The sequence below is a fragment of the Medicago sativa genome, chromosome 4, assembly GCF_051527215.1.
Source record: "Medicago sativa cultivar Bolivia chromosome 4, Bolivia_mono, whole genome shotgun sequence".
Classification (NCBI taxonomy): domain Eukaryota; kingdom Viridiplantae; phylum Streptophyta; class Magnoliopsida; order Fabales; family Fabaceae; genus Medicago; species Medicago sativa.
In genome coordinates this window covers 25,647,445-25,674,471 of record NC_140752.1, presented here as the reverse complement: position 1 = coordinate 25,674,471, position 27,027 = coordinate 25,647,445, and the positions used below count along the sequence as shown (strand labels likewise).

Genomic DNA, 27,027 nt, shown 5'->3' with positions numbered 1-27,027 from the left:
TTCAAACAAAATTCACCAACTTTATAAATTATTCTTTGTAGTATTTGAAGAAATAGGTAAAGGATTTGTACATTTACAATCTACAAATTACAATAGTTGCCAAATTATGAGTATTTTTCCTATATCACACTTCCAAATAAACCTACAATCCAAACTGTATTATTGTCTGAAGTACACTTGGTCGCCATCATCAACTTTCAGCTATGCTAAAAGAATCTTTGTTGTCTTGTTGACGTGATGAAGTTCACACTGTTGTGCTTGGCAATGGATCAGAAATTGGTGATCTTGTTTGATTTGGTCATCAATACATAGCTGTACTTGGTCGCCATCATCAATTGTCGACCATGCTAAAAGAATATTTTTGTCTTGTTGACACGATGAAGTTCCCATTGTTGTGCTTGGCAAAGGATCGAAAATTAATGATCTTAATTGATTCCGTCATCAATAGAACATAGCTTATTGAAGAAAGAAAAAAGTAAATTAAAAAAAAAAATATTAAAACAACAGATCTATTCATATGCTATATAGATACACTTTATTATCATGATCATATTTTCTTCTTTTTCATATTAAACACTTTTATTACAAAACTTAACACAGACATGTAATGACTCATACAAGGAGCAACAATATTCGATTCCAAATTACAACAATGTTTCAGGACATATGTATGAGATGTAAAGGAAATTCTTGATCAAATAAATTATAACATGGTTGTCGAGGATTAAAATCAAAACGACTGTAAAGTATGACAAAAATTGCTTTAGGACATGCACAATGCCAAACAAGATCAAAAACAAAATAAAGTGATGTCAAGAAAATTAAATGGCCATTTCTAAACAAGTATCACTAGCTTACCTCACTACAAGAAAAACTGCATTTTGCGACCTTTAAAATGGCAGATTGCGACTGTTAGAAGGGTCGCAGATGTACAATTGCGACCCTTCCCCAACAGTCACGGATGTTGGGGTCGCAAGTGTCTTTTGCGACCCTTCATAGAACAGCCGCACCAACTGCCGCAAAAGGCACTGCGACAGTTGCTAAGGGTCGCAAATGAGGAGATTCAAATGGATTTCAAGGGACTTGCGACACTTGGGGAAGGGTCGCAGATGCATAAAATTTATTTATAAAAAAATATTGCGACAGTTTGCAAGGGTCGCAGATGTTGAGTTAATTTAAAAAAAAAATATCAGTTTTTTCCTGAATTTTTAATAGAACTATTTACTAATAAAAAATATATAAAACTAAAATAATTCATATTAAAAAATATGAACAAATTCATAAACTAAAATATGAATTTTACATTCATATACAATACAAACAAGTGATACAATAAGGTTTCTTGAGTTCCTAACATGAAAATTTAATCAATTATGTAGATGATATTTGGCGAGGAAGTTGTTTTGATCAACTAGAGATGAATAGACTCCAAAGAATGCTATGCTCTGTTCGGTGATTCTAAGTCTTCCACCTAAAAATAAGTCAAAGATTATATAAGACACATCAATTAACAAAAATAAGCAATAATGTCACGCAAGTCATGATTCTAACTTATCGCGCAATTAAACTTATAATTACTTTCTGATATATTTGTCAAAAATAACCACTATGGAATAACCATTAGCTATTTATTACAGAGAAGCTTACAATACCAATTAATTGCATTCAATGTGAAACAAATAAATCATTACCCTTTCATTCAAAACACCAGTCTTGAGTTCAAGTAAAACTCCAGGTACTCCAGTATGGATGCTGGACCAGCATCTGAACCCTCCAAATTTAGTGAAGGAACTCAATAATTAAAAAAATTAGTGAAGTGAAGGAAAGAAATATTGCACTTACATTTAAAAGAGGGTGACTACAAGGTCTAGTTTTTGAACAAGAAAGCTCCACAAGATCTATTTGCAAAATATCTCAGTCCAATAAAGCTCCACAAAGTGATTCATAATTCATGTTCACCACGCTCGGGTACCTCAGCATGTATTGTTGTGTGACCAAAATATGGAACCAAATTAGAATGTAAACTAGAAGTGAAGTACCATACAACACCAATATCAGATAAAGTAGCCACAAAAAGTTCATTATGATCAGGCCAAATCAAGGATGAATTGTGCAAGTGCAGAGTTGGCATCTGACACATTTATGCATATAATGCACATTTATACATAAGCATATAATGAGCATTTATGTTATAAACACTTGCTTAGTCAAACAGGGCCCAAAGCTAACAACATCAAAATTCAATAAGATCATACTTTCATGTAAAAATCAAATATATTTTGTATAAGTTCTGTGAGATCATAAAAGGAATAAATCAAATAAAATAGACTCATTGATAATGTAAAATACTAATTTTATCGGTATAAGTTTTTTTTTTTTTTTTGAGAGAATTTATCGGTATAAGTTATAGAGTAACATGTTTTGAAATAGAAATTAAGCTCTTACGCCAGTTAAAAGGAATAAAAGGAATAAATAGCTCTTATAGACTAGAATCCTTGTTCAAGTCCATTATATCAAATTTTGCCTTCTTTTGGATTGTTCTCCACATGTATTGAATTGCATACTTCACCTGTAACATGGGAGATAAAATTACCGAGCAGTTATGCAATGAGCCCATGAGTACATGGTCTTTAACCAGATTTTAAGCAATTGAGCTTCATTTCTTGTGCATATTATTTATTTAATAATAAATGGGGAGATCATAGGGCAATGAGAATATATTCTAATAAGATAAACAAGGTCAATGAAATCAGATGTTAGCCAAGAGTTCAAACTATCCGCATCTATTAAGCTTTTGGGTTGATTTCGTTCTTGACAGTTGCCATGTATGTATCAATTGACTTCACGTGTTAAATACCATCTAAAAGTTAAAGTCCAAACACTGAGATGCTTACCATAGGCTGTAATGGCAAAGGGTATCCGAACGATAAATTTCAACTTTTGGCTGAAACTATAATCCATACAAGCATAACTACACCAATCTGCAGGGAAGAAAGTATTAATCACCAACTATCCACATCTATTAACTGAAGGCTCATCATTTATTGTATATCTAACACGACCGTGACACAAGACTTTTATGGGCTCGATGCATTGTAAATGCAAGTGTCTACTATGCCTTACACTGAAAGTCAACTTTCATTTAAATTAATGGGTATGGCAACTTGGCAAGAAATGACTTCGTGACTAGCTGATTATAGAGGCTCCAATATGTTGATGAGATGAGACTTAAATACCTGTCTAAATTTTTATTAACACAGGAATTGAAATCTTAAAAACAGGATATTTAGTTAGGGGAATCTAATAATACCAGCTGCCGCAGTAAGACACCAGTGGTGCAGAAAAGGTGTGTTTCCGCAGAACGTTTTGCTTCAAGACAGATGTGGTATCCAACAGTTTTGCCAAGAGTTTCTCCCCTTTCAGCAGAAATACGAGCTGCAACAGAGATTGCAGACACACGACGAGGTTGAGTACAGATTATGTTGCAGTCAGCTCCACGCAAACATGATATTTCTTCTTCCAGAATAAACTGTGGCAGCTGTGTTGTTTTGCCACAGCCTGTCTCTCCCGAAACTACCAATACCTGCACTAACACCAGTCAAATTTTACTGAATTATAGAATGAAAATTACAACTAGAACTATAGAATGAACATGAGCAAAGTATTAACATAAGTTCAAACAGTTTGAGCATCATGTTGACAATTTAGTCCACTTCAATATCAAGCAACAAAGTTTGTCGTCTTTTAAATTTTCATGGAGATTTACAGATATAATTTTTTAAAACCCTGCCAAGAAGCCTCGGTCCTAACCGCTTGCCTAAACAATCTAGAACACAAATAAAAGGTATTGATTAATGCTTTAAAACAGGCACAGGTTGAGCATCAAGGAAAAAGGCACAAAACAATCAACTAAAAGAATCTGATCAAAGTAACATAAAAAAGCCTGCCTAAACAATCTGGAACACAAGTAAAAGGAATTGATTAATGCTCTAAAAAGGCACAAAACAATAAACTATCAGAATCTAATCAAAAGTAACATAAAAAGGAATGCTGTTAAATCAACGAATGATAGCAAGAAACTTCACATGCTTGTTATCTTGGTATGTTTTGGCCCATGCATTCATCACATAAGGGTCAAAACTAAGAGAAATGAGGGATGTTAAACTCAGAGAGACTAAGAGAAATGAGGGTCACATAAAGGTGAAATGAACCTAATCAGCATGTGTGGACTTCATACAAAAGAAATTAGAGAGAGAGAGAGAGAGAGAGAGAGAGAGAGAGATGAACCTGTGAGAAGATCCTCGTTGCCGGAGTTAGGGCCTCGTTGCCGGAGGAGACGAAGTGGTGGCTGGTACAGGAAGTGTTCGTTAAAAGTTCAGATCTGTGATGGAGGAGACGTCGGAGGAGTAAAGCGGTGGAGATCGATGAAGTAGAATGCCGCGGAAACTGAACTCGACGGAGATGGAAGCGATTGAGATGACGGCGGAGACGGAAGCGGAGATGGTAGCAATTAAGAAGATTGAGTGTGAGATGAAAATTTTGGGGGTTAGGTTTAGACTGATTGGAAAAATTTGAGTGTGTGAGATGAAAAAATTTGCGGGAGAAAGGGGAGATGAGAGTTAGGAATGAAAAATTTGGGAAAGGAAGAGTGAGAAAGTGAGAATGAAAAATTGGAACACACGCCTTCTAATAAATTTTAGAAAGATCCCTCAAAAAAAAAAAATTACAAAGAAAAGCTGCGACCCTTGACCCAAACAGTCGCAACAACTGTTGCAAAAATGCATTTGAGGCACTTACAAGGTAAGGGTCGCAGATGAAGTGTCGCAAAATGCAGATTTTCTTGTAGTGCCTCTTCTTAGGTCACTCTCATCTAACACATCATCATGTATCAAACTTGCAGTAGGAATCATTTCAACTATCTCAGCTAAACGTTGATGCTTTACAGTAAGATCCCTGCAATCATTCATTTCAACATGAATCTTCTAAATTTTTATTGTCATAGACATAGAATTTTCAGGACAAGAAAATGACTTCTCTTTGTGTGTGCAAGCGTGTGACAGGGAGAAAGATAGATTTCTATACTTACTCAAGGCCATGTAGCTCTACGGTCGCCCTTGACACTAAGAACACAAGAGTCGGTCTCATTCTCTTCCCAACAGCACTAAAGATCTGCTCAGCTGCAGATATTAAAACTGGATTCTCTGCGCCTACAATCTATCAAGAGCATCTTCATCAGATACACTAACATATAGCCAACAAAAATCTAATCATTTCTACCCTACAATCAAATCATTCTGGTCTGTTGACGTCAACAGAAATACTCAAACAGACAAGACAGGACACAATTATAAGCAACTAAGCCGGGTAGTAAAAAATGGCACACAGCATGAATATAGAAAGAAAATAAATACTTACAGACTGAAGATTTTTATTGAGTGTTAGAAGATCATCAGAGACTACTTCAAATAACCTATTAGGTGAAATAGGGGTTTCTGGATAACCCTTCAAGTTCAATCCTTTTGCAAGGTCTTTAATTGCTTGAGTTCCACCTATTCAAAAATCAAATCAAATCTTCTATATAGTTTTTGGTACTCTATCAATGAAAAAAAGAAGCTAACATATATTGAGATGCACACTCACAAATCAGCATCTTGTTTCAACTTGAGCTTGATTCCTGCTTTGCAATTTAATTTTCTAGCTTTGATCAAAAAACTTGAGCTTGATTTGTGGAGTTGAAAATTTCTTTAAATTTTTTTTTTAATGATTTTGTTGTGAAAGTGACTCAAAATTGGAGTTTGGAGGCCAAAATTGATGTTTGCTGAAAGTACAAATCGGGGCCCGAATGGAAAAAATCGGGGCCCGATTTTGGCAGGCTTTTGGAGCAGTTTGGTTCGTAAAAAATCGGCGCCCGAATGGTAAAAATCCGGGCCCGATTTTGCGTGCTGTTATTTTTCAGAAACGTATTTTTGGGCCAGATTTGGTACAATTTTATGGGAGTTTCTTTTACTATAAATATAGGCATTGTATTAGTGTAAACCTTGAGAGATAGAGGGGGCTGAAACAAGGGTTTAGAAATCAAACTAGGGTTTGTATAGAGTTTGTCTCTTGGCAACAAACTAGGGTTTGAAGGTTGATTCACCTTGGGAAACACTATTAGGATTGAGTCTCTTGGTTACGGGAAGAGGCTGGGATTTGGGTAGAATTAGGCGGGAGACTTATTCTTGTAGCCCATTGAAATCTCTTTTGTAACGTTACTCATCATATAGTGGAACGGAGGGCTGCTCTCTCCCCCAGACTAGGTCAATTTGGACTGAACTGGGTAAACAGATTCTTTATGTTCTCTCTTCCTTTTTTCTCGCTGTTGTTTTCTACTTTTGGCTTGTGTTAATTGTTCCATACACTTTGATTTTGGTTGCTTAATTATCCCTTTCTCCACACATCAAGTTGTTATTGGTGTGAGTTTTTCATCGAATTCGCAACAATTGGCGCCCACCGTGGGGCAAAGGTCAAAGGATAATCTAGTACCATGGGTTCGAAGTGGGATATTGAGAAGTTTACCGGAGATAACGATTTTGGGTTATGGAAGGTAAAGATGGAAGCGGTGTTAATACAACAGAAGTGTGAGAAAGCTTTGAAGGGTGAAGGTTCGTTACCGGTCACCATGTCACGAGCGGAGAAGACCGAGATGGTGGACAAGGCCAGGAGTGCCATTGTCTTGTGCCTCGGAGATAAAGTTTTGAGAGAAGTAGCAAAGGAACCAACCGCGGCATCGATGTGGGAAAAGTTGGAATCTTTGTATATGACAAAGTCTTTGGCTCATCGGCAATTCCTAAAGCAACAACTCTACTCATTCAAGATGGTGGAGTCAAAGGCCATCATGGAGCAACTTACGGAGTTCAACAAAATCCTTGATGACTTGGAGAATATTGAGGTGAATCTTGAGGATGAAGATAAAGTTACACTCTTGTTGTGTGCTCTACCTAGATCTTTTGAATCGTTTAAAGATACCATGCTCTATGGAAAAGAAGGCACTGTTACCTTGGAAGAAGTTCAAGCGGCTTTGAGAACCAAGGAGTTGACTAAGTCGAAGGACTTGAGAGTTGATAAAAACCGGGAAGGCCTAAGTGTTTCAAGAGGGAATGGTGGAGGTAGAGGTAACCGGGGAAAGAGTAGTAACAAGACAAAGTTTAAATGCTTTAAGTGTAACAAGATGGGTCACTTCAAGAAGGATTGTCCGGAGATTGGTAATTCCGTACAAATTGTCTCTGAGGGTTATGAGGATGCAGGTGCTTTGATGGTGTGCTGTTTAGAGGATGAATGTGATGTTTCTCACCTTGGGGGTGATGCCTGGTAGAGCGGTGGTCGTCTGGAGAGACGTTAAGCACTCAACATCAGCCTGGAGAGGCGGTGGTAAGAATACTCATGATCAGTCTGGAGAGGCGGTGGTAAGAATACTCATGATCTACCTGTTGAGGTGGAGGTTCAAGGTGGAAGACATAGTGGGATGTACTCATTTGCTAGTTGAGAGGTTGGAAGCTCAGCTTTAGGTGGAGTTGAACACACCAGGAGTGGTACGACTATGGAGGACCTTGGGTGCTATGCTCTAGTGGTGAGCAAGGGATTTCTTCATGAAGACGGAAGGCATTCCGGAGGTTGAAGAATGTATAGCACGGCTTGTGGAATTACCCTAAAAGTCCAAGGGTGATTGGATGCAAGGTGATCTTCAAGGAAGCGGGAGATGTCTCGTATTGAAGAGATATGGTGTAGTCTTGTAGAACTACCTAAAATTCCTAGTGTAGTTTGGATACAAGGATCTTCAAGAAGGCGGAAGACATTCCGATGGCTGAAGAGGTTAAGGTGTGTACTTGTGGAACTACCTGAAATTCCTTCAGTAGTTTGGACACAAGGATCTTCAAAGGGGCGGAAGGCATTCCTATGGTTGAAGAGGTTAAGGTGTAAACTTGTGGATCTACTTGGCGTAGTGGGAAGCAAGGGAAAGAGCAGCAAGGTGTTGATGTTAAATGGGCATCATCACTAATTTGGAGTCAAGGTGGAGATTGTTGTGAAAGTGACTCAAAATTGGAGTTTGGAGGCCAAAATTGATGTTTGCTGAAAGTACAAATCGGGGCCCTAATGGCAAAAATCGGGGCCCGATTTTGGCTGGCTTTTGGAGCAGTTTGGTTCGTAAAAAATCGGCGCCCGAATGGTAAAAATTGGGGCCCGATTTTGCGTGCTGTTATTTTTCAGAAACGTATTTTTGGGCCAGATTTGGTACAATTTTATGGGAGTTTCTTTTACTATAAATATAGGCATTGTATCAGTGTAAACCTTGAGAGATAGAGGGGGCTGAAACAAGGGTTTAGAAATCAAACTAGGGTTTGTATAGAGTTTGTCTCTTGGCAACAAACTAGGGTTTGAAGGTTGATTCACCTTGGGAAACACTATTAGGATTGAGTCTCTTGGTTACGGGAAGAGGCTGGGATTTGGGTAGAATTAGGCGGGAGACTTATTCTTGTAACCCATTGAAATCTCTTTTGTAACGTTACTCATCATATAGTGGAACGGAGGGCTGCTCTCTCCCCCAGACTAGGTCAATTTGGACTGAACTGGGTAAACAGATTCTTTGTGTTCTCTCTTCCTTTTTTCTCGCTGTTGTTTTCTACTTTTGGCTTGTGTTAATTGTTCCATACACTTTGATTTTGGTTGCTTAATTATCCCTTGCTCCACACATCAAGTTGTTATTGGTGTGAGTTTTTCATCGAATTCGCAACAGATTTGATTATAGGGTGGAAATGAGGCGGACAAAGAGAAACACCCAACTAGATGATTATGAATTTGCATCTCCATTGACTTTAATCAAAGAAATCACACTCGTTAATGATGACGACGAAGAAATAAAAATAATATTCTAACATGTTGCTCATTACAGTGTTCCCTGCAAGTTGGAGAGATTCAGATCTAGATTATAAAAAAAAATATGAATAAGCAGAGATCTGGGTTGTGAAATCATAAATGAAAAGGTATATACCTGTTGTTAAAACAAAGGGACTACGCTAAAAGAAAGAAACTCGTGGAGCATTGCTGCTTCAAGTGTGTTTTGTAATTTGAAACCCTGAATCCAAGAGATAGAATTTATGTATTTATAGCAAAGTGAGAGAGATTTGGTGGGCCATTTATACACAAGATTTTTAAAATAAATAAGGTTGGTGTTTTTTTTTTAATTTCTTTTTCCACCCTACTTACTTCTCATGCCCCCTCCAATTTGACTATTTTATCCGGTTTGGATTTTATAACCCGAATCATATTTGATTTTTTTCGGATTATAAAATTTGAATTGTGTTTATCTAGTATTTCATTTACAATAAAATAAGTCCCCGTGAGCTTAGCTCAGTTGGTAAGGACAATGCATAATATATGCAAGGTCTGGGGTTCGAACCCTGGACACCACCAAAAAATTACAATAAAATAAATTATTTAAATTTGCAAAAATTAAAATGACAATTTAAACAGACATGATATAAATCGGCAATAATCAAACAAATTTTATCATTAACATAACACTTATTACAAGATGATGGAGGGAGAATAAAGAAAATATTTGTCATCCCTTTCGCACACCATTCGGAGAAGATGGAAATACAAGATGACGGAGTAGGGGAGGTAGACTCTCATGACCAACACCATATCCAAACGATGGGTGCAAATTCGCATAGTGCCGAACAACACACTTTTACCATTTATATTATACCCACAAGAAGACACGAAAACAGTGGAATATTTGCATCATAAACAATTCATATGCCCATTTATGTTCTACTCCTTACCCATATGATTTTTTCTACTTCCGTCCAATTGTTTTGATTTTACTCCTTACCTATATGATTTTTTCTACTTATATTTTTTCTATACTTTCAACTTCTAACCTATTTGTAGGCTCTTATTTCATCTGATTTAATGTTTAATGCAAAAAGGGTTTTGACCGCATTTTCACCTATAACAAAGATCTTATTCTTCTTCCAAAACATGACAAAGATCTTATTCTATTTTTGCTTTTAAAAATGTGGCCGACTTCTAATCAATTGCATAGCAGATATTTATGCATTCTATTTCTAAATATCATTTTACTCTAATTTGTTTTCCTTATCCTTTAACCTGATAACTGAGAAAGGAATTAGTTGTTTGTTCAAATTTATTGTCCCTTGACCCTAAGACTTGTAAATGAAACATGATTGTGGTTGGAGTTTTTTTTTTTTTGAGCAAGTGGTTGCAGTTTAATGTTAGGTGAATTTGTATATTTCTCTTTTTAGGGCTAGTCTAATATATTTTTTTTATCATTCAATGCATTAAATTCAATGAACAGGTGTAACATCAATAAATGTGTTGAAAGCGGTGGCTTACAACAAGAGATTAAGTCATGGTTGAGTGAAGGATGAGTTTGTTCGGGAAAATTCTCTCCACAATTGATATGATGTTCATGTATAGAAGTTGCAACTTGCAAGAAAAGTTAACCAAGTATAGAAGTTGCAAGAAAAGTTAACCAAATATGAAGAACATTGTTCTCACGTCATAGTTGTTCAGGAACATTATATGTGTGAACCTGACACTTCAACCTTAGTCGATCGACGATCAATGGCAGTCAACAATGGTCACGCACCTTTTTTTCACTATGGTTTAGCCGTCCGTTTATTTGGTCAAGTTGGCCATTAAATCCAGACAATGTGACATCAATGTGGAGCCTAAACAGATTAGGTTTTACAACTAGTTGGATACTTACATCTACTTGATAAGTGGTAATGGTTCTATGGTGAGGTTTAAAAATGAATAAAACAGGTCAATTTGTAGATTTTTTTTGTGCGTCGTGGACCACATAAAATGTTGGTGCAATATGTAATACAGAAAAATGTCGGTGTGTCGTGGACCACATATAATTCAATTGAACCAAACCCTCTAGAGTACAAGTTTTTACACGGTTTGGGAATGTTTCAGGTTATATAATCCAATTAATATGGGAATTATTTTCGATTATATAATCAGCCCCTCATTCTTTGCAATATTTTTTTATTCCTATCTTCTCTGAAGGGTGTGCGAGAGGGATGCCAAATATTTTCCTTATTCTTCATCCATTTTCTTGCACCGTAGATTTAGCATTATGTGTGTAAAATTTTGTTGTAATAAGTGTTATGTTAATGTAAATGTATTATGAATTCCTGATCAAATAATAAAATTTGTTTAATTCTTGCCAATTTATTTTATGTCTCTTTAAATTGTCATTATAATTTTTGCAATTTTAATAATTTATGTTATTGTAATTGAAAACCTAGTAAAGCATAATTCAAATTTTATAATCCGAAAACAATATATAAAATATGCTTCCGGTTTTAAACTTCAAATGGGATAAAATGGTCAAATTAAAGGGGACATGAAAAGTAAGTAGGGTGGCAAAAGAAATAAAAAAAAACCAACCTTATTTATTTTACGAACCTTGTTTATAAATAAATGGCCCACCAATTGCTTCTCTAAATTTGCTATAAATACATAAAATTTGTCTCTTAGATTTAGGGTTACAAATTTCAAAATTCACTTGTTGCAGCTGCTGCTCCATTGTTTGTTTTAACGTAGATATAATATTTTGTCTCTTGGATTTAGGCTTTGAAATTCAACATAGACAAAGCATGCTGCCGCGAGTTTGTTTTAACGTCTTTGTTCCTTTGTTTTAATAACAGGTATATGCCTTTTCATTTCTGATTCCACAACCCATCTCTTCTCTGTTAACTCATATCTTGCGTTTTTTTTTTTTTTTTTTTTAATCTTGGTCTAATCTCTCAACCTTTCAGGGAACACTTTGTTGTGCAGCATGTTGAAGATTATTTTTATTTCTTCGTCGTCGTCATCTACCAAGTGTGTTGTTTGGTCAATCATCAGCTACATATTTTTTTATCAGTTCAAGTCAAGTGTGATTTCTTTGATTAAAAACACAAGAGGGAGCTTGGTCAACTCAAAACAAGAAGCCGTCAGATTTGTGAATGGTCATCTCAAATCTGTTGGCTCCTTATGGGCGTCTCAAATCTGCTGGTTCACATATTTCAAAAAACTAAAAATAATCTGTTGGCATTCTTCATCTTATTTAATTGGGTGTTTCTCTTTATCTTAAAGAATACTCCATTTCCATGCTTCAGTCAAATCATTTAAAAATAGATTTTAAAGCAATTTTCATGAGCCAAACATCCGAGATCTTGTTATTCAAAACTAATTCGAAACAAGAAGCCGTTAGATTTGTGAGTGTGCATCTTGATATTAAAGTTGGCATTGTTGGATTTATTTGGAAGTGTCATACGGAAAATACTCATATTTTGACAACTATTGTAATTTGTAATTGTAATTTGTAGATTGTAAATATTCAAATCCTTTACCTATTTCTTCAAATACTACAAAGAATAATTTATAAAGATGGTGAATTTTATTTGAACTATGTAATTGCCCTCTACTCTCTTTTACCCATAATTGATTATGTTTTTGAGGTGTTTTACCTTTCTTAACGAGAAAGAGTGTATATGTAAAAGCATTTGATTGCAAAAATTGAGAAAATGATGAGTAAAGATATAACATTAGAGTAATTTCAGCTTTCTGCCTCATGATGTAAATTTAAGTTATGTTTAGCACATTTGCTTAGATAGATTGCAGTTTTACATGACCAGAACTTTTTACATATATAATTAAATCCTGTTGACACTGCCAAAAGTAATAAACAAAAAAAATTGAATTGCAGTTTTAGTGATAGAAAAGAACGGATATACATAGACTAATATCACATGAATGTCAACAATAAACTAAACATTATTTTTCTCTAAAACATCACTTCAGATACGATATATACCCTGCTTTTGAATTGGTAAGAAGTTTCGGTCCTTTTGATGAAAATGTTATTACTTCGATAATTATGACCTGCATCCATTAGTGATGCTTGCATAAAACCAAATGTTAAATTTTTGCTTGACTTCAAGCATTTACCGTTTACTTTATACTAGATCTTCTATAATTTACATGATTTCAAAATGATTGTGGAGGAGATTAAGGAGTTAGAGTTTGATATCCTTCCAAATAGAATACAATTTTTGTGTGGCATTACCAGCCAAAAGGGCTATCACCAAATCCCAATGGGACGCCAAAGTTGATGCCTTAAAGAGTTTAAGAAGTTCTGAATATGAAATTTTTAAAAATTATGCTACTGTTTCTAGACAAACTTAATGCGGTGATGCATTTAAGATCCATTAATACTCCTGGCAGCACTTGATATTTTCGGATTTAGTTGCATAATAGGTTAATTCCAAAGGCATTTGTTGTCTAATATCCTCTTAGACTTTTAACTTTGGAAATGGTAAACTCTTTTGTGCAAGTTCATATGTAAATCCTCTTTATTGATGATTTAAACTGAGTATATTAACGCAAGTTTTTATTATTTGTGAAATAATAGTATGATCTGTCTTAACTAGTAAGGACATTCTCATGTGTTGAGTTCAACGTGACTTTTTATTTGTTTTGAATCAGCAAAATATTATTAACGGATAGCTTGTACAAGACGCAGAGAGCTAGCCACAGATGAAATAGAAAACAATGGGCGTCCAAATACCCTGAAACAGCCACAAGAAGGCCTCTACTATACTGCTAATGCCCCCAAGCCAACTGATAGCGAAACGGACAAAAACAGCACCACCTGAGCTGCAAAAAACCCTAAGGTAGCCGTGAAAACCTCATCAAAACCACAGTATAGAAAATGCAAAAAACAACAGTTGAAGAGCTGGAAAAAACAGCAACATTAGAACATTCAAAAGACACACCCTCTACCTTCGAATATTTTTAAAATTTCTCTCATTTCTAGTCTTCAATGCACCCAAATCCTCACGTGCCAAATTAAGTAAAACCCCCTTCCGAATGTTTCAGTTTCTAGCCCCTGTTTTAAATCACTCCAACAAAACACAGATTTTGAGGAATAATCTACATGAAATCAAGCCAACGAAAGACTTTCGCCCAAACCAAACACGCTACAAAACAATGCCAAAAAATGTGAATTGAATACTCCTCATGGCCTTTGGCAAAGAGGAAGATCGCTAGAACTGTTTGGAAGCATCACATTACTGCGTGCAAGATTTCCTTTTGTTCGGATACGATCAAAAGTAAACTTCCAAGAAAAATCAATCTCTAGTTCAATGTGATCTAAATCAAAAGGATAGACAAGAATCAGAATTCAACACTATCGAGATCTGTGACTCATCTGAAGCATTTTGTTCTGTGCTGAAATTAATAAATAACTAAAAATAGCTTTGATTAATAAGTGACATGTTACTATACTTTTGTACAATGTCTTAGTTCAACCATAAAGATAACATTCAAAATATGTATATAGCAATAAGAAAGACATTGTCAAAAAAAAAAAATCTTAAAATTGTATGATACTGCTTTTGTAACAGATTTGGATAAAATATTTACTGATAGTATATCTTTTCTACTTATATTTTTTCTACTTATATTTTTTATTTTACTCCTTACCCGTATGATTTTTTCTACTTCTGTCCAATTGTTTTGATTTTACTCCTTACCTATATGATTTTTTCTACTTATATTTTTTCTATACTTTCAACTTCTAACCTATTTGGAGGCTCTTATTTCATCTGATTTAATGTTTAATGCAAGAAGGGTTTTGTCGGCATTTTCACCTATAACAAAGATCTTATTCTTCTTCCAAAAAAAAGACAAAGATCTTATTCTATTTTTGCTTTTAAAAATGTGGCCGAATTCTCATCAATTGAATAGCAGATAGAATAAGATCTATCAATATGTACCCTCATGTTGCTCATTACAGTGTTCCCTGCAAGTTGGAGAGATTCAGATCTAGATTAAAAAAAAAAATATGAATAAGCAGAGATCTGGGTTGTGAAATCATAAATGAAAAGGTATATACCTGTTGTTAAAACAAAGGAACTACGCTAAAAGAAAGAAACTCGTGCAGCATTGCTGCTGCAAGTGTGTTTTGTAAATTGAAACCCTGAATCCAAGAGATAGAATTTATGTATTTATAGCAAAGTGAGAGAGATTTGGTGGGCCATTTATACACAAGATTTTTAAAAGGAAAATGCTACTTCTCAAGAAAAATAACTTCAAGAATTTTTCAAGAAATAGTTGACAAATTTTAATTGGATGATTTATTTGTCCACTTCCTATTTTTCAGCCACACCTCCTTGAATTGTGGCAAATAGTGCATTGTGATTGGCTATTCTTTATTCTTGAAGAATTCTTGATGTTATTTTTCTAGAGATATAGCATTGCTCTTTTTAAAATAAATAAGGTTGGTGTTTTTTTTTAATTTCTTTTTCCACCCTACTTACTTCTCATGCCCCCTCCAATTTGACCATTTTATCCAGTTTGGATTTTATAACCCGAAGCATATTTGATTTTTTTCGGATTATAAAATTTGAATTGTGTTTATCTAGTTTTTCATTTACAATAAAATAAGTCCTCGTGAGCTTAGCTCAGTTGGTAAGGACAATGCATAATATATGCAAGGTTTGGGGTTCGAACCCTGGACACCACCAAAAAATTACAATAAAATAAATTAATTAAATTTGCAAAAATATTAATTAAATTTGCAAAAATTAAAATGACAATTTAAACAGACATAATATAAATCGGCAATAATCAAACAAATTTTATCATTAACATAACACTTATTCAAAGATGATGGAGGGAGAATAAAGAAAATATTTGTCATCCCTTTCGCACACCATTCGGAGAAGATGGAAATACAAGATGACGGAGTAGGAGAGGTAGACTCTCTTGACCAACCCCATATCCAAACGAAAGGTGCAAATTCGCATAGTGCCGAACAACACACTTTTACCATTTATATTATATTTATACCCACAAGAAGACACGAAAACAGTGGAATATTTGCATCATAACCAATTCATATGCCCATTTATGTTCTACTCCTTATACCCATATGATTTTTTCTACTTCCGTCCAATTGTTTTGATTTTACTCCTTACCTATATGATTTTTCCTACTTATATTTTTTCTATACTTTCAACTTCTAACCTATTTGTAGGCTCTTATTTCATCTGATTTAATGTTTAATGCAAAAAGGGTTTTGACCGCATTTTCACCTATAACAAAGATCTTATTCTTCTTCCAAAACAAGACAAAGATCTTATTCTATTTTTGCTTTTAAAAATGTGGCCGACTTCTAATCAATTGCATAGCAGATTTTTATGCATTCAATTTCTAAATATCATTTTACTCTAATTTGTTTTCCTTATCCTTTAACCTGATAACTGAGAAAGGAATTAGTTGTTTGTTCAAATTTGTTGTCCCTTGACCCTAAGACTTGTAACTGGAACATGATTGTGGTTGGAGTTTTTTTTTTTTTTTTGAGCAAGTGGTTGGAGTTTAATGTTAGGTGAATTTGTATATTTCTCTTTTTAGGGCTAGTCTAATATATATTTTTTTATCATTCATTGCATTAAATTCAATGAACAGGTGTTGTAAGTTCAGATTGTAACCTAAGACGGGGGTGAATTAGGTTTCTAGGAATATTGGTTAATTTTTCAGAGTTTAGCGTTCGTGATAATTTTTCCGGTAAATAATGATGAAGGTATAAATGCGGAAAAATAAAAGAGTAAGGGAAGAAGAAAAGACACAAGAGAGTTTATAGTGGTTCCCCTCTAAACCTAAGGGTCAGTCCACTCCCTTCACACCCCGCGAAGGAATTCACTATGTTAGAATCTTTGTTACAAGCAATCTCACCCCAAGACCCCCTAACAATCTTTCTAACATAAACACAAGAAAGAAACCCTCTCTCTTGATTACAACACAAACACCAAACACTTTTGGTGGACTTTGAATCTTCCCGAATCAAAGAACCTTTTACAACAATCACAAGATAGCACCCCCACTATCTTAAACAATAATTCTCACCAACAATGGCAAGAAACTTTACAACAAAGTAATTGAAGAATAACAAATGTATGGTTGTATATCTTTATCAATATCACTCTAACAAATGGACTTAGTGCTCAGAAAACTTTTTAATAAATGTTAAAGTGTATGCAAAGTTTTCCAAACAATTTGAATGAAAGTTTAAAAGCAAGTGATATTGAAAATGTCAATTGAGATAATGAAAGTTGTTGTGTTAAAGTAGTTTTGATTCTCAATTGAATTTATAGAGGCTAAAAAGATGTTTATGAAACAATGCTATTTTTCAAAAAGTTTTATCAATGAATAGATACATGTTTCAAATAGCACCTATTCATAAAAATGTATTTAAGAAAAAAATTAGCCGTTGCCATTTTTAATATAAAAAATAGCCGTTTTAAAAAAATGAAACTAGCCGATATGTTCTTATGGTTAAAGTATGTATACATGCTAAATGAATTTCAAAATATATGCTGAACGTTAAAGCATGTATACATAATCATGCCTACAAAGATAAATGTGTTGAAACAAAATTATTTGTGGCATAATTGGTTATATGATTTTTCTAATTAAAAACATTTTCATGCACATTTTCATGTAAAAATTATTTAAGGTAAAATCACATTTAAATAAAAATATTGTGAGTGTGTGATTTATTTTCATGAGTATTAACATTGCTTCATATGGAGACTTAGAAAAATGTTTATAATTATTTTCTGAGCATTCTAAGTTGTTCCATAAGTTAAGAATGATAAATCAAAGATAAGGACCATACTTACAAAAATATAACTATGAAGCCTATGTCCCATTGTCTTCATTCTTCAACTTGAGCCTCCATGGTTTTTCTTCTTTTGTGATGTGTGTTTGTTATCATCAAAACCCAGCCAAGTCTAAGAAGGAAATCTTCTTCACAGGTGTAACATCAATAAATGTGTTGAAAGCGGTGGCTTACAACAAGAGATTAAGTCATGGTTGAGTGAAGGATGAGTTTGTTCGGGAAAATTCTCTCCACAATTGATATGATTTTCATGTATAGAAGTTGCAACTTGCAAGAAAAGATAACCAAGTATAGAAGTTGCAAGAAAAGTTAACCAAATATGAAGAACATTGTTCTCACGTCATAGTTGTTCAGGAACATTATATGTGTGAACCTGACACTTCAACCATAGTCGATCGACGATCAATGGCAGTCAACAATGGTCACGCACCTTTTTTTCACTATGGTTTAGCCGTCCGTTTATTTGGTCAAGTTGGCCATTAAATCTAGACAATGTGACATCAATGTGGAGCCTAAACAGATTAGGTTTTACAACTAGTTGGATACTTACATCTACTTGATAAGTGGTAATGGTTCTATGGTGAGGTTTAAAAATGAATAAAGCAGGTCAATTTGTAGATTTTTTTTTTTGTGCGTCGTGGACCACATAAAATGTTGGTGCAATATGTAATACGGAAAAATGTCGGTGTGTCGTGGACCACATATAATTCAAATGAACCAAACCCTCTAGAGTACAAGTTTTTACACGGTTTGGGAATGTTTCAGGTTATATAATCCAATTAATATGGGAATTATTTTCGATTATATAATCAGCCCCTCATTCTTTGCAATATTTTTTTATTCCTATCTTCTCTGAAGGGTGTGCGAGATGGATGCCAAATATTTTCCTTATTCTTCATCCATTTTCTTGCACCGTAGATTTAGCATTATGTGTGTAAAATTTTGTTGTAATAAGTGTTATGTTAATGTAAATGTATTATGAATTCTTGATCAAATAATAAAATTTGTTTAATTCTTGCCAATTTATTTTATGTCTCTTTAAATTGTCATTTTAATTTTTGCAATTTTAATAATTTATGTTATTGTAATTGAAAACCTAGTAAAGCATAATTCAAATTTTATAATCCGAAAACAATATATAAAATATGCTTCCGGTTTTAAACTTCAAATGGGATAAAATGGTCAAATTGGAGGGGACATGAAAAGTAAGTAGGGTGGCAAAAGAAATAAAAAAAAACCAACCTTATTTATTTTAGGAACCTTGTTTATAAATAAATGGCCCACCAATTGCTTCTCTAAATTTGCTATAAATACATAAAATTTGTCTCTTGGATTTAGGGTTACAAATTTCAAAATTCACTTGCTGCAGCTGCTGCTCCATTGTTTGTTTTAACGTAGATATAATATTTTGTCTCTTGGATTTAGGCTTTGAAATTCAACATAGACAAAGCATGCTGCCATGAGTTTGTTTCAACGTCTTTGTTCCTTTGTTTTAATAACAGGTATATGCCTTTTCATTTATGATTCCACAACCCAGATCTCTTCTCTGTTAACTCATATCTTGCGTTTTTTTTTTTTTTTAATCTTGGTCTAATCTCTGAACCTTTCAGGGAACACTTTGTTGCGCAGCATGTTGAAGATTAATTTTATTTCTTCGTCGTCGTCATCTACCAAGTGTGTTGTTTGGCCAATCATCAGCTACATATTTTTTTATCAGTTCAAGTCAAGTGTGATTTCTTTGATTAAAAACACAAGAGGGAGCTTGCTCAACTCAAAACAATAAGCCGTCAGATTTGTGAATGGTCATCTCAAATCTGTTGGCTCCTTATGGGTGTCTCAAATCTGCTGGTTCACATATTTCAAAAAACTAAAAATAATCTGTTGGCATTCTTCATCTTATTTAATTGGGTGTTTCTCTTTATCTTAAAGAATACTTCATTTCCATGCTTCAGTCAAATCATTAAAAAATAGATTTTAAAGCAATTTTCATGAGCCAAACATCCGAGATCTTGTTATTCAAAACTAATTCGAAACAAGAAGCCGTTAGATTTGTGAGTGTGCATCTTGATATTAAAGTTGGCATTGTTGGATTTATTTGGAAGTGTCATACGGAAAATACTCATATTTTGACAACTATTGTAATTTGTAATTGTAATTTTTAGATTGTAAATATACAAATCCTTTACCTATTTCTTCAAATACTACAAAGAATAATTTATAAAGATGGTGAATTTTATTTGAACTATGTAATTGCTCTCTTTTACCCATAATTGATTATGTTTTTGAGTTGTTTTACCTCTCTTAACGAGAAAGAGTGTATATGTAAAAGCATTTGATTGCAAAAATTGAGAAAATGATGAGAAAAGATATAACAATATGAGTAATTTCGGCTTTCTGCCTCATGATGTATATTTAAGTTATGTTTAGCACATTTGCTTAGATAGATTGCAGTTTTACATGACCAGAACTTTTTACATATATAATTAAATCCTGTTGACACTGCCAAAAGTAATAAACAAAAAAAATTGAATTGCAGTTTTAGTGATAGAAAAGAACGGATATACATAGACTAATATCACATGAATGTCAACAATAAACAAAACATTATTTTTCTCTAAAACATCACTTCAGATACGATATATACCCTGCTTTTGAATTGGTAAGAAGTTTCGGTCCTTTTGATGAAAATGTTATTACGTCGATAATTATGACCTGCATCCATTAATGATGCTTGCATAAAACCAAATGTTAAATTTTTTCTTGACTTATACTAGACCTTCAAGCATTTACCGTTTACTTTATACTAGATCTTCTATAATACCGTTTACATGATTTCAAAATGATTGTGGAGGAGATTAAGGAGTTAGAGTTTGATATCCTTCCAAATAGAATACAATTTTTGTGTGGCATTACCATCCAAAAGGGCTATCAGAAAATCCCAATGGGACGCCAAAGTTGATGCCTTGAAGAGTTTAAGAAGTTCTGAAGATGAAATTTTTTAAAATTATGCTAATGTCTCTAGAAAAACTTAATGCAGTGATGCATTTAAGATCCTTTAATACTCCTGGCAGCACTTGATATTTTCGGATTTACTTGTAGAATAGGTTAATTCCAAAGGCATTTGTTGTCTAATATCCTCTTAGACTTTTAACTTTGGAAATGGTAAACTCTTTTGATGCATGTTTATATGTAAATCCTCTTTATTGAAGATTTGAATATATTAACGCAAGTTTTTATTATTTGTGAAATAATATTATGATCTGTCTTAACTAGTAAGGACATTCTCATGTGTTGAGTTCAACGTGACTTTTTATTTGTTTTGAATCAGCAAAATATTATTAACAGATAGCTTGTACAAGACGCAGAGAGCTAGCCACAGATGAAATACAAAACAATGGGCGTCCAAATACCCTGAAACAGCCACAAGAAGGCCTCTACTAAACTGCTAATACCCCCAAGCCAACTGATAGCGAAACGGACAAAAACAGCACCACCTGAGCTGCAAAAAACCCAAAGGCAGCCGTGAAAACCTCATCAAAACTACAGTATAGAAAATGCAAAAAACAACAGTTGAAGAGCTGGAAAAAACAGCAACATTAGAACCTTCAAAAGACACACCCTCTACCTTCGGATATTTTTAAAATTTCTCTCATTTCTAGTCTTCAATGCACCCAAATCCTCACGTGCCAAATTAAGTAAAACCCCCTTCCGAATGTTTCAGTTTCTAGCCCCTGTTTTAAATCACTTCAACAAAACACAGATTTTGAGGAATAATCTACATGAAATCAAGCCAACGAAAGACTTTAGCCCAAACCAAACACGCTACAAAACAATGCCAAAAAATGTGAATTGAATACTCCTCATGGCCTTTGGCAAAGAGGAAAATCGCTAGAACTGTTCGGAAGCATCACATTACTGCGCGCAAGATTTCCTTTTTTTCGGATACGATCAAAAGTAAACTTCCAAGAAAAATCAATCTCTAGTTCAATGTGATCTAAATCAAAAGGATAGACAAGAATCAGAATTCAACACTCTATCGAGATCTGTGACTCATCTGAAGCATTTTGTTCTGTGCTGAAATTAATAAATAACTAAAAGTAGCTTTGATTAATAAGTGACATGTTACTACACTTTTGTACAATGTCTTAGTTCAACCATAAAGATAACATTCAGAATATGTATATAGCAATAAGAAAGACATTGTCAAAAAAAAAAAAATCATAAAATTGTATGATACTGCTTTTGTAACAGATTTGGATAAAATATTTAATGATAGTATATCATTTCTACTTGTATTTTTTCTACTTATATTTTTTATTTTACTCCTTACCCGTATGATTTTTTCTACTTCCGTCCAATTGTTTTGATTTTACTCCTTACCTATATGATTTTTTCTACTTATATTTTTTCTATACTTGCAACTTCTAACCTATTTGGAGGCTCTTATTTCATCTGATTTAATTTTTAATGCAAACAGGGTTTTGACTGCATTTTCTCCTATAACAAAGATTTTATTCTTCTTCCAAAAAAAGACAATGCTCTTATTCTATTTTTGCTTTTAAGAATGTGGCCGAATTCTAATCAATTGCATAGCAGATATTTATGCATTCTATTTCTAAATATCATTTTACTCTAATTTGTTTTCCTTATCCTTTCACCTGATAACTGAGAAAGGAATTAGTTGTTTGTTCAAATTTGTTGTCCCTTGACCCTAAGACTTGTAAATGGAACATGATTGTGGTTGGAGTTTTATGTTGGGTGAGTTTGTATATTCCTCTTTTTAGGGCAAGTCTAATATTTTTTCTTTCATTCATTGCATTAAATTCAATGAACGGGTTTAACAGCAATAAATGTATTGAAATTCCCTTACAATAAGAGATTAAGTCAAAGGCAAATCAGATCTATCAATATGAACCCTCATGGTTGAGTGAATGATGAGTTTGTTCGGGAAAATTCTCTCCACAATTGATATGATTTTCATGTATAGAAGTTGCAAGAAAAGTTAACCACATTGAATGACAAAATTCCATACCTTCTTCTACCTTATATCTTTATATAATTTTAGTATTTTTGAGATGGATTTGTTCTTTATCTCATTAACACCTTGTTTTCTATTCTGTAACCCAATTTCAATGATTTCTCTGTGCTACTTTAAAATACATCCATCTATCAAGTTATGTATCTCATCAATGACAAAGGTAAATAAGCTAGCTATGGCAGGTATTTGTACAAGGGGTACGCTGATACCACTATTTGGTCAAGAGAGGAGCCCAGGAAATCGTCTATATTGGACTAAGAGCAACACACAATTGAGAGAGAGACACCCAAAAACTTTAAGAAATTGGATTTATACAAACATATAAATAAATAATAAATAAAACAAATATATTAATTAATGTATAAATTTTAAAAAATTCATTAAAACAAATTGCCACCAATTAAAAATTGCCATTGCCACCAACCCAAACCCTTGTTTCCAAATCCAAGCCACGACCTCACTCAATTTTCTATACATTGTTTTGGTATGGCTTTTCCCTTCCAATTATGCCCTTAAACAAATTTGAGTTAAAATTGTAATTTTGTTGTTGTCATTCAAAAAGATAGGAGAAACTGACAAGGACAACCTGGAAGAAGTTAAAGTCACTTAAGAAAAAAGAAAAGGATTTCAAAAAAATTGGTGACCGGGTAAACTTTATGGAAGAGATGGGAGAAAATTATGGATGAACATATTCTGAAGAAGACTGGACATCAAAAAGATGAAGAGGAAGACAGGAAGCCTGAAGGATTGGGGCTCCCAAGATCTCCTTCGACAAATGCGTCAAGCTTGAGACACTAAACAAGCAATGAATAGGAGGTATACATTATTTTAAATATTTCAATTTCAATCATTTTTGTTACATAGCAATTCCATCTAACAATTCTTTTCTTTTTTTTTTTGACAAACCAACAATTCTTTTCTTTTATTGTCTAAAGCATGTAATTTGGGTTCTCAATTGAGTTGTCTTACTCGGGGGGAAAGTATCTTGTAAGGAAAGCCTATTTCCCCTAATTCCATGTTGTAATTGAGTTTGATGGGAGAGACTGTAGGCATGTTCTGGCTTTATCTCTTAGGGAGAATGGAAATATTTGAAGCCGAATGGCTTCTGGGTCTAGTCCGTTACACTTCAGAGTATCAACAAATTGTACTATAACGGTGCAGGTTCGAGTCCTCCGTTGGGTTCCCGGAGATTGGTTCTGCTTCACGATTTGCAGCAGAGAGAGTTTCAATTTAAAATTGTTCGCTACAATTGCAGGACGAACAATGCTCGCACGAGTTTCCTCCTGTGAAGGAACAACGAAGTCCTTAAGGGACCGGTTGTCATTATTATTATTGTCACCCATTTCTGTGTGAGTTTCAGAACCTGACGGGGTGTCAAATTGCAATCGGCGTCTAACTCAGAAGTAGCATTCAATTTCGTCTACGTACCTAGTAAGATTACCGTCATTTCAGGTTTTTCGCATGCAATTAAAAATAAAAATAAAAAGTGCCTTAGTGTAGACGGCATAAGAACATATTGTGATATTGCGTTAAAAACTTGATGTGCCGCAAGTGTAAAGCTATATCGGTTTTAGTATAAAGGGTTGTTGATTCCACATAGACCAATTGACAAGTACCTTTATATGTCGTTTCTTTGTTTATCAAAGTACACTTTACAATGCTCAAGGGGATCTCAGTAAAACCATGCTACAAAATAGAATAACAAGTGCATATAATAGCAACACTGATATAGCTTTAATAGTCATGATGATTTATCCTCAAAATGTTCCACATTCTTTTGTAGGAATAACTCATCAGACAAATAAAATGGTGTAGCTAGGCTAGAATCATCCTTCAACAAATGCTCCCTGATATGTCTTTAAAATGCATGCAAAAATTTCATCTTAAGAACATATCAAACTCTTCAAGGCATCAATTTTGGCGTTCCACTGGGATTTGGTGATACCCCTTTTGGCCGGTAATGCCACACAAAAATTGTACTGTATTTGGAAGAATATCAAACTGTAACTCTTTAATCTCCTCCACAAGCAAAAATTTAACATTTGGTTTTATGCGAGCATCACTAATGGATGCAATTCATAACCATCGAAGTAATAACATTTTCATCAAAAGGACAGAAACTTCTTACCAATTCAAAAGCAGGGTATATGTCGTATCTGAAGTGATGTTTTAGAGAAAACCAATGTTCAGTTTAATGTTGGCATTCATGTGACAGTTCATGTTTATTGTTCTTTTTTATCACTAAATTTTTTTCATTTTTTAATGCTTTTGGCACTTTGTCATCGGGATTTAGTATTAGATTTATAGATGTAAAATGGTGTGGTCATGTAAAAGAGCAGTCTATCTAAGTAAATGTGCTAAACATAACCTAAATCCACATCATGACCCAGAAAGCCGTAATTGCTCTATTGTTATCTTTTCTGATCAGCATCTCATCATTTTCTCTATTTTTGACTCAAATGCTTTATATAACACTCTGGTTAGGAGAGGAGAACCAACTCAAAAACATAATCAATTGTGGGTCAAAGAGATCAGTAGAGGGCAATTACATAGTTCAAACAAAATTGACCAACTTTATAAATTATTCTTTGTAGTATTTGAAGAAATAGGTAAATGATTTGTATATTTACAATCTACAAATTACAATAGTTGCCAAATTATGAGTATTTTTCCTATATCACACTTCCAAATAAACCTAACAATACAAACTGTATTAGCATCAAAGCCACTTGTCTGAAGTACACTTGGTCTCCATCATCAACTGTCAACCATGCTAAAAGAATCTTTGTTGTCTTGTTGACGCGATGAAGTTCACACTGTTGTGCTTGGCAACGGATCAGAAATTGGTGATCTTGTTTGATTTGGTCATCAATACATAGCTGCACTTGGTCGCCATCATCAATTGTCGACCATGCTAAAAGAATATTTGTCTTGTTGACACGATGAAGTTCCCATTCTTGTGCTTGGCAAAGGATCGAAAATAGATGTTCTTAATTGATTCCGTCATCAATAGAACATAGCTTACTGAAGGAAAAAAAAGTAAATTAAAAACAATACAAATTAAAACAACAGATCTATCCATACACTATATAGATACACTTTATTATCATGATCATATTTTCTTTTTCATATTAAACACTTTTATTACAAAACTTAACACCGACATGTAATGACTCATACAACGAGCAACAATGTTCAATTCCAAATTACAACAAAGTTTCAGGACATGTGTGAGATGTAAAGGAAATTCTTGATCAAATAAATTATAACATGGTTGTCGAGGATTAAAATCAAAACGATTGTAAATTATGAGAAAAATTGCTTTAGGGCATGCACAATGCCAAACAAGATCAAAAACAAAATAAAGTGATGTCAAGAAAATTAAACGGCCATTTCTAAACAAGTATCACTAGCTTACCTCTTCTTAGGTCACTCTCATCTAACACATCATCATGTATCAAACTTGCAGTAGGAATCATTTCAACTATCCCTGCAATCATTCATTTCAACATGAATCTTCTAAAAAAATTATTGTCATAGACATAGAATTTTCAGGACAAGCAAATGACTTCTTTGTGTGTGCAAGCGTGTGACAGGGAGAAAGATAGATTTCTATACTTACTCAAGGCCATGTAGCTCTGCGGTCGCCCTTGACACCAAGAACACAAGAGCCGGTCTCATTCTCTTCCCACCAGCACTAAAGATCTGCTCAGCTGCAGATATTAAAACTGGATTCTCTGCGCCTACAATCTATCAAGAGCATCTTCATCAGATACACTAACATATAGGCAACAAAAATCTAATCATTTCCACCCTACAATCATATCATTCTGGTCTGTTGACGTCAACAGAACAACAGAAATACTCAAACAGACAAGACAGGACACAATTATAAGCAACTAAGCCGGGTAGTAAAAAATGGCACACAGCATGAATAAAGAAAGAAAAGAAATACTTACAGACTGAAGATTTTTATTGAGTGTTAGAAGATCATCAGAGACTACTTCAAACAACCTATTAGGTGAAATAGGGGTTTCTGGATAACCCTTCAAGTTCAATCCTTTTGCAAGGTCTTTAATTGCTTGAGTTCCACCTATTCAAAAATCAAATCAAATCTTCTATATAGTTTTTGGTACTCTATCAATGAAAAAAAGAAGCTAACATATATTGAGATGCACACTCACAAATCAGCATCTTGTTTCAACTTGAGCTTGATTTGTGGAGTTGAAAATTTCTTTAATGATTT

At 34.0% G+C, this 27,027-nt stretch overlaps 1 protein-coding gene and 3 long non-coding RNA genes across 4 annotated transcripts; all 4 read right to left on the bottom strand.

Annotated features, from left to right (window-relative positions):
- LOC146927268 (solanesyl diphosphate synthase 2, chloroplastic-like) lies at positions 1-27,027 on the bottom strand. The gene is made up of 5 exons (XM_085700599.1): positions 26,966-27,027; positions 26,741-26,874; positions 26,404-26,531; positions 4,850-4,953; positions 1-459 (listed from the first exon to the last, which is right to left on the bottom strand). Exons 1-5 carry the CDS (start codon positions 26,973-26,975, stop codon positions 332-334), a joined length of 504 nt encoding a protein of 167 aa, XP_085556725.1. The 5' UTR covers positions 26,976-27,027; the 3' UTR covers positions 1-331.
- LOC146927271 (uncharacterized) lies at positions 1,260-2,369 on the bottom strand. The gene is made up of 3 exons (XR_015005627.1): positions 1,843-2,369; positions 1,692-1,764; positions 1,260-1,471 (listed from the first exon to the last, which is right to left on the bottom strand). It is a non-coding gene; the product is annotated as an uncharacterized LOC146927271 (long non-coding RNA).
- On the bottom strand, positions 2,376-4,817 carry LOC146927270 (uncharacterized). The gene is made up of 3 exons (XR_015005628.1): positions 4,288-4,817; positions 2,895-3,583; positions 2,376-2,569 (listed from the first exon to the last, which is right to left on the bottom strand). It is a non-coding gene; the product is annotated as an uncharacterized LOC146927270 (long non-coding RNA).
- On the bottom strand, positions 25,335-26,275 carry LOC146927269 (uncharacterized). Its single transcript, XR_015008187.1, has 2 exons — positions 26,200-26,275; positions 25,335-25,805 (listed from the first exon to the last, which is right to left on the bottom strand). It is a non-coding gene; the product is annotated as an uncharacterized LOC146927269 (long non-coding RNA).

Excerpts from the sequence above, each read along its gene's own strand:
- LOC146927268 (XM_085700599.1), bottom strand. Across the intron at positions 26,532-26,740 it reads TCAATAAAAATCTTCAGTCT|ATTGTAGGCGCAGAGAATCC; the intron begins GTAAGTATTTCT and ends TGCTCTTGATAG. Across the intron at positions 4,954-26,403 it reads GCAGAGCTACATGGCCTTGA|GGATCTTACTGTAAAGCATC; the intron begins GTAAGTATAGAA and ends GAATGATTGCAG.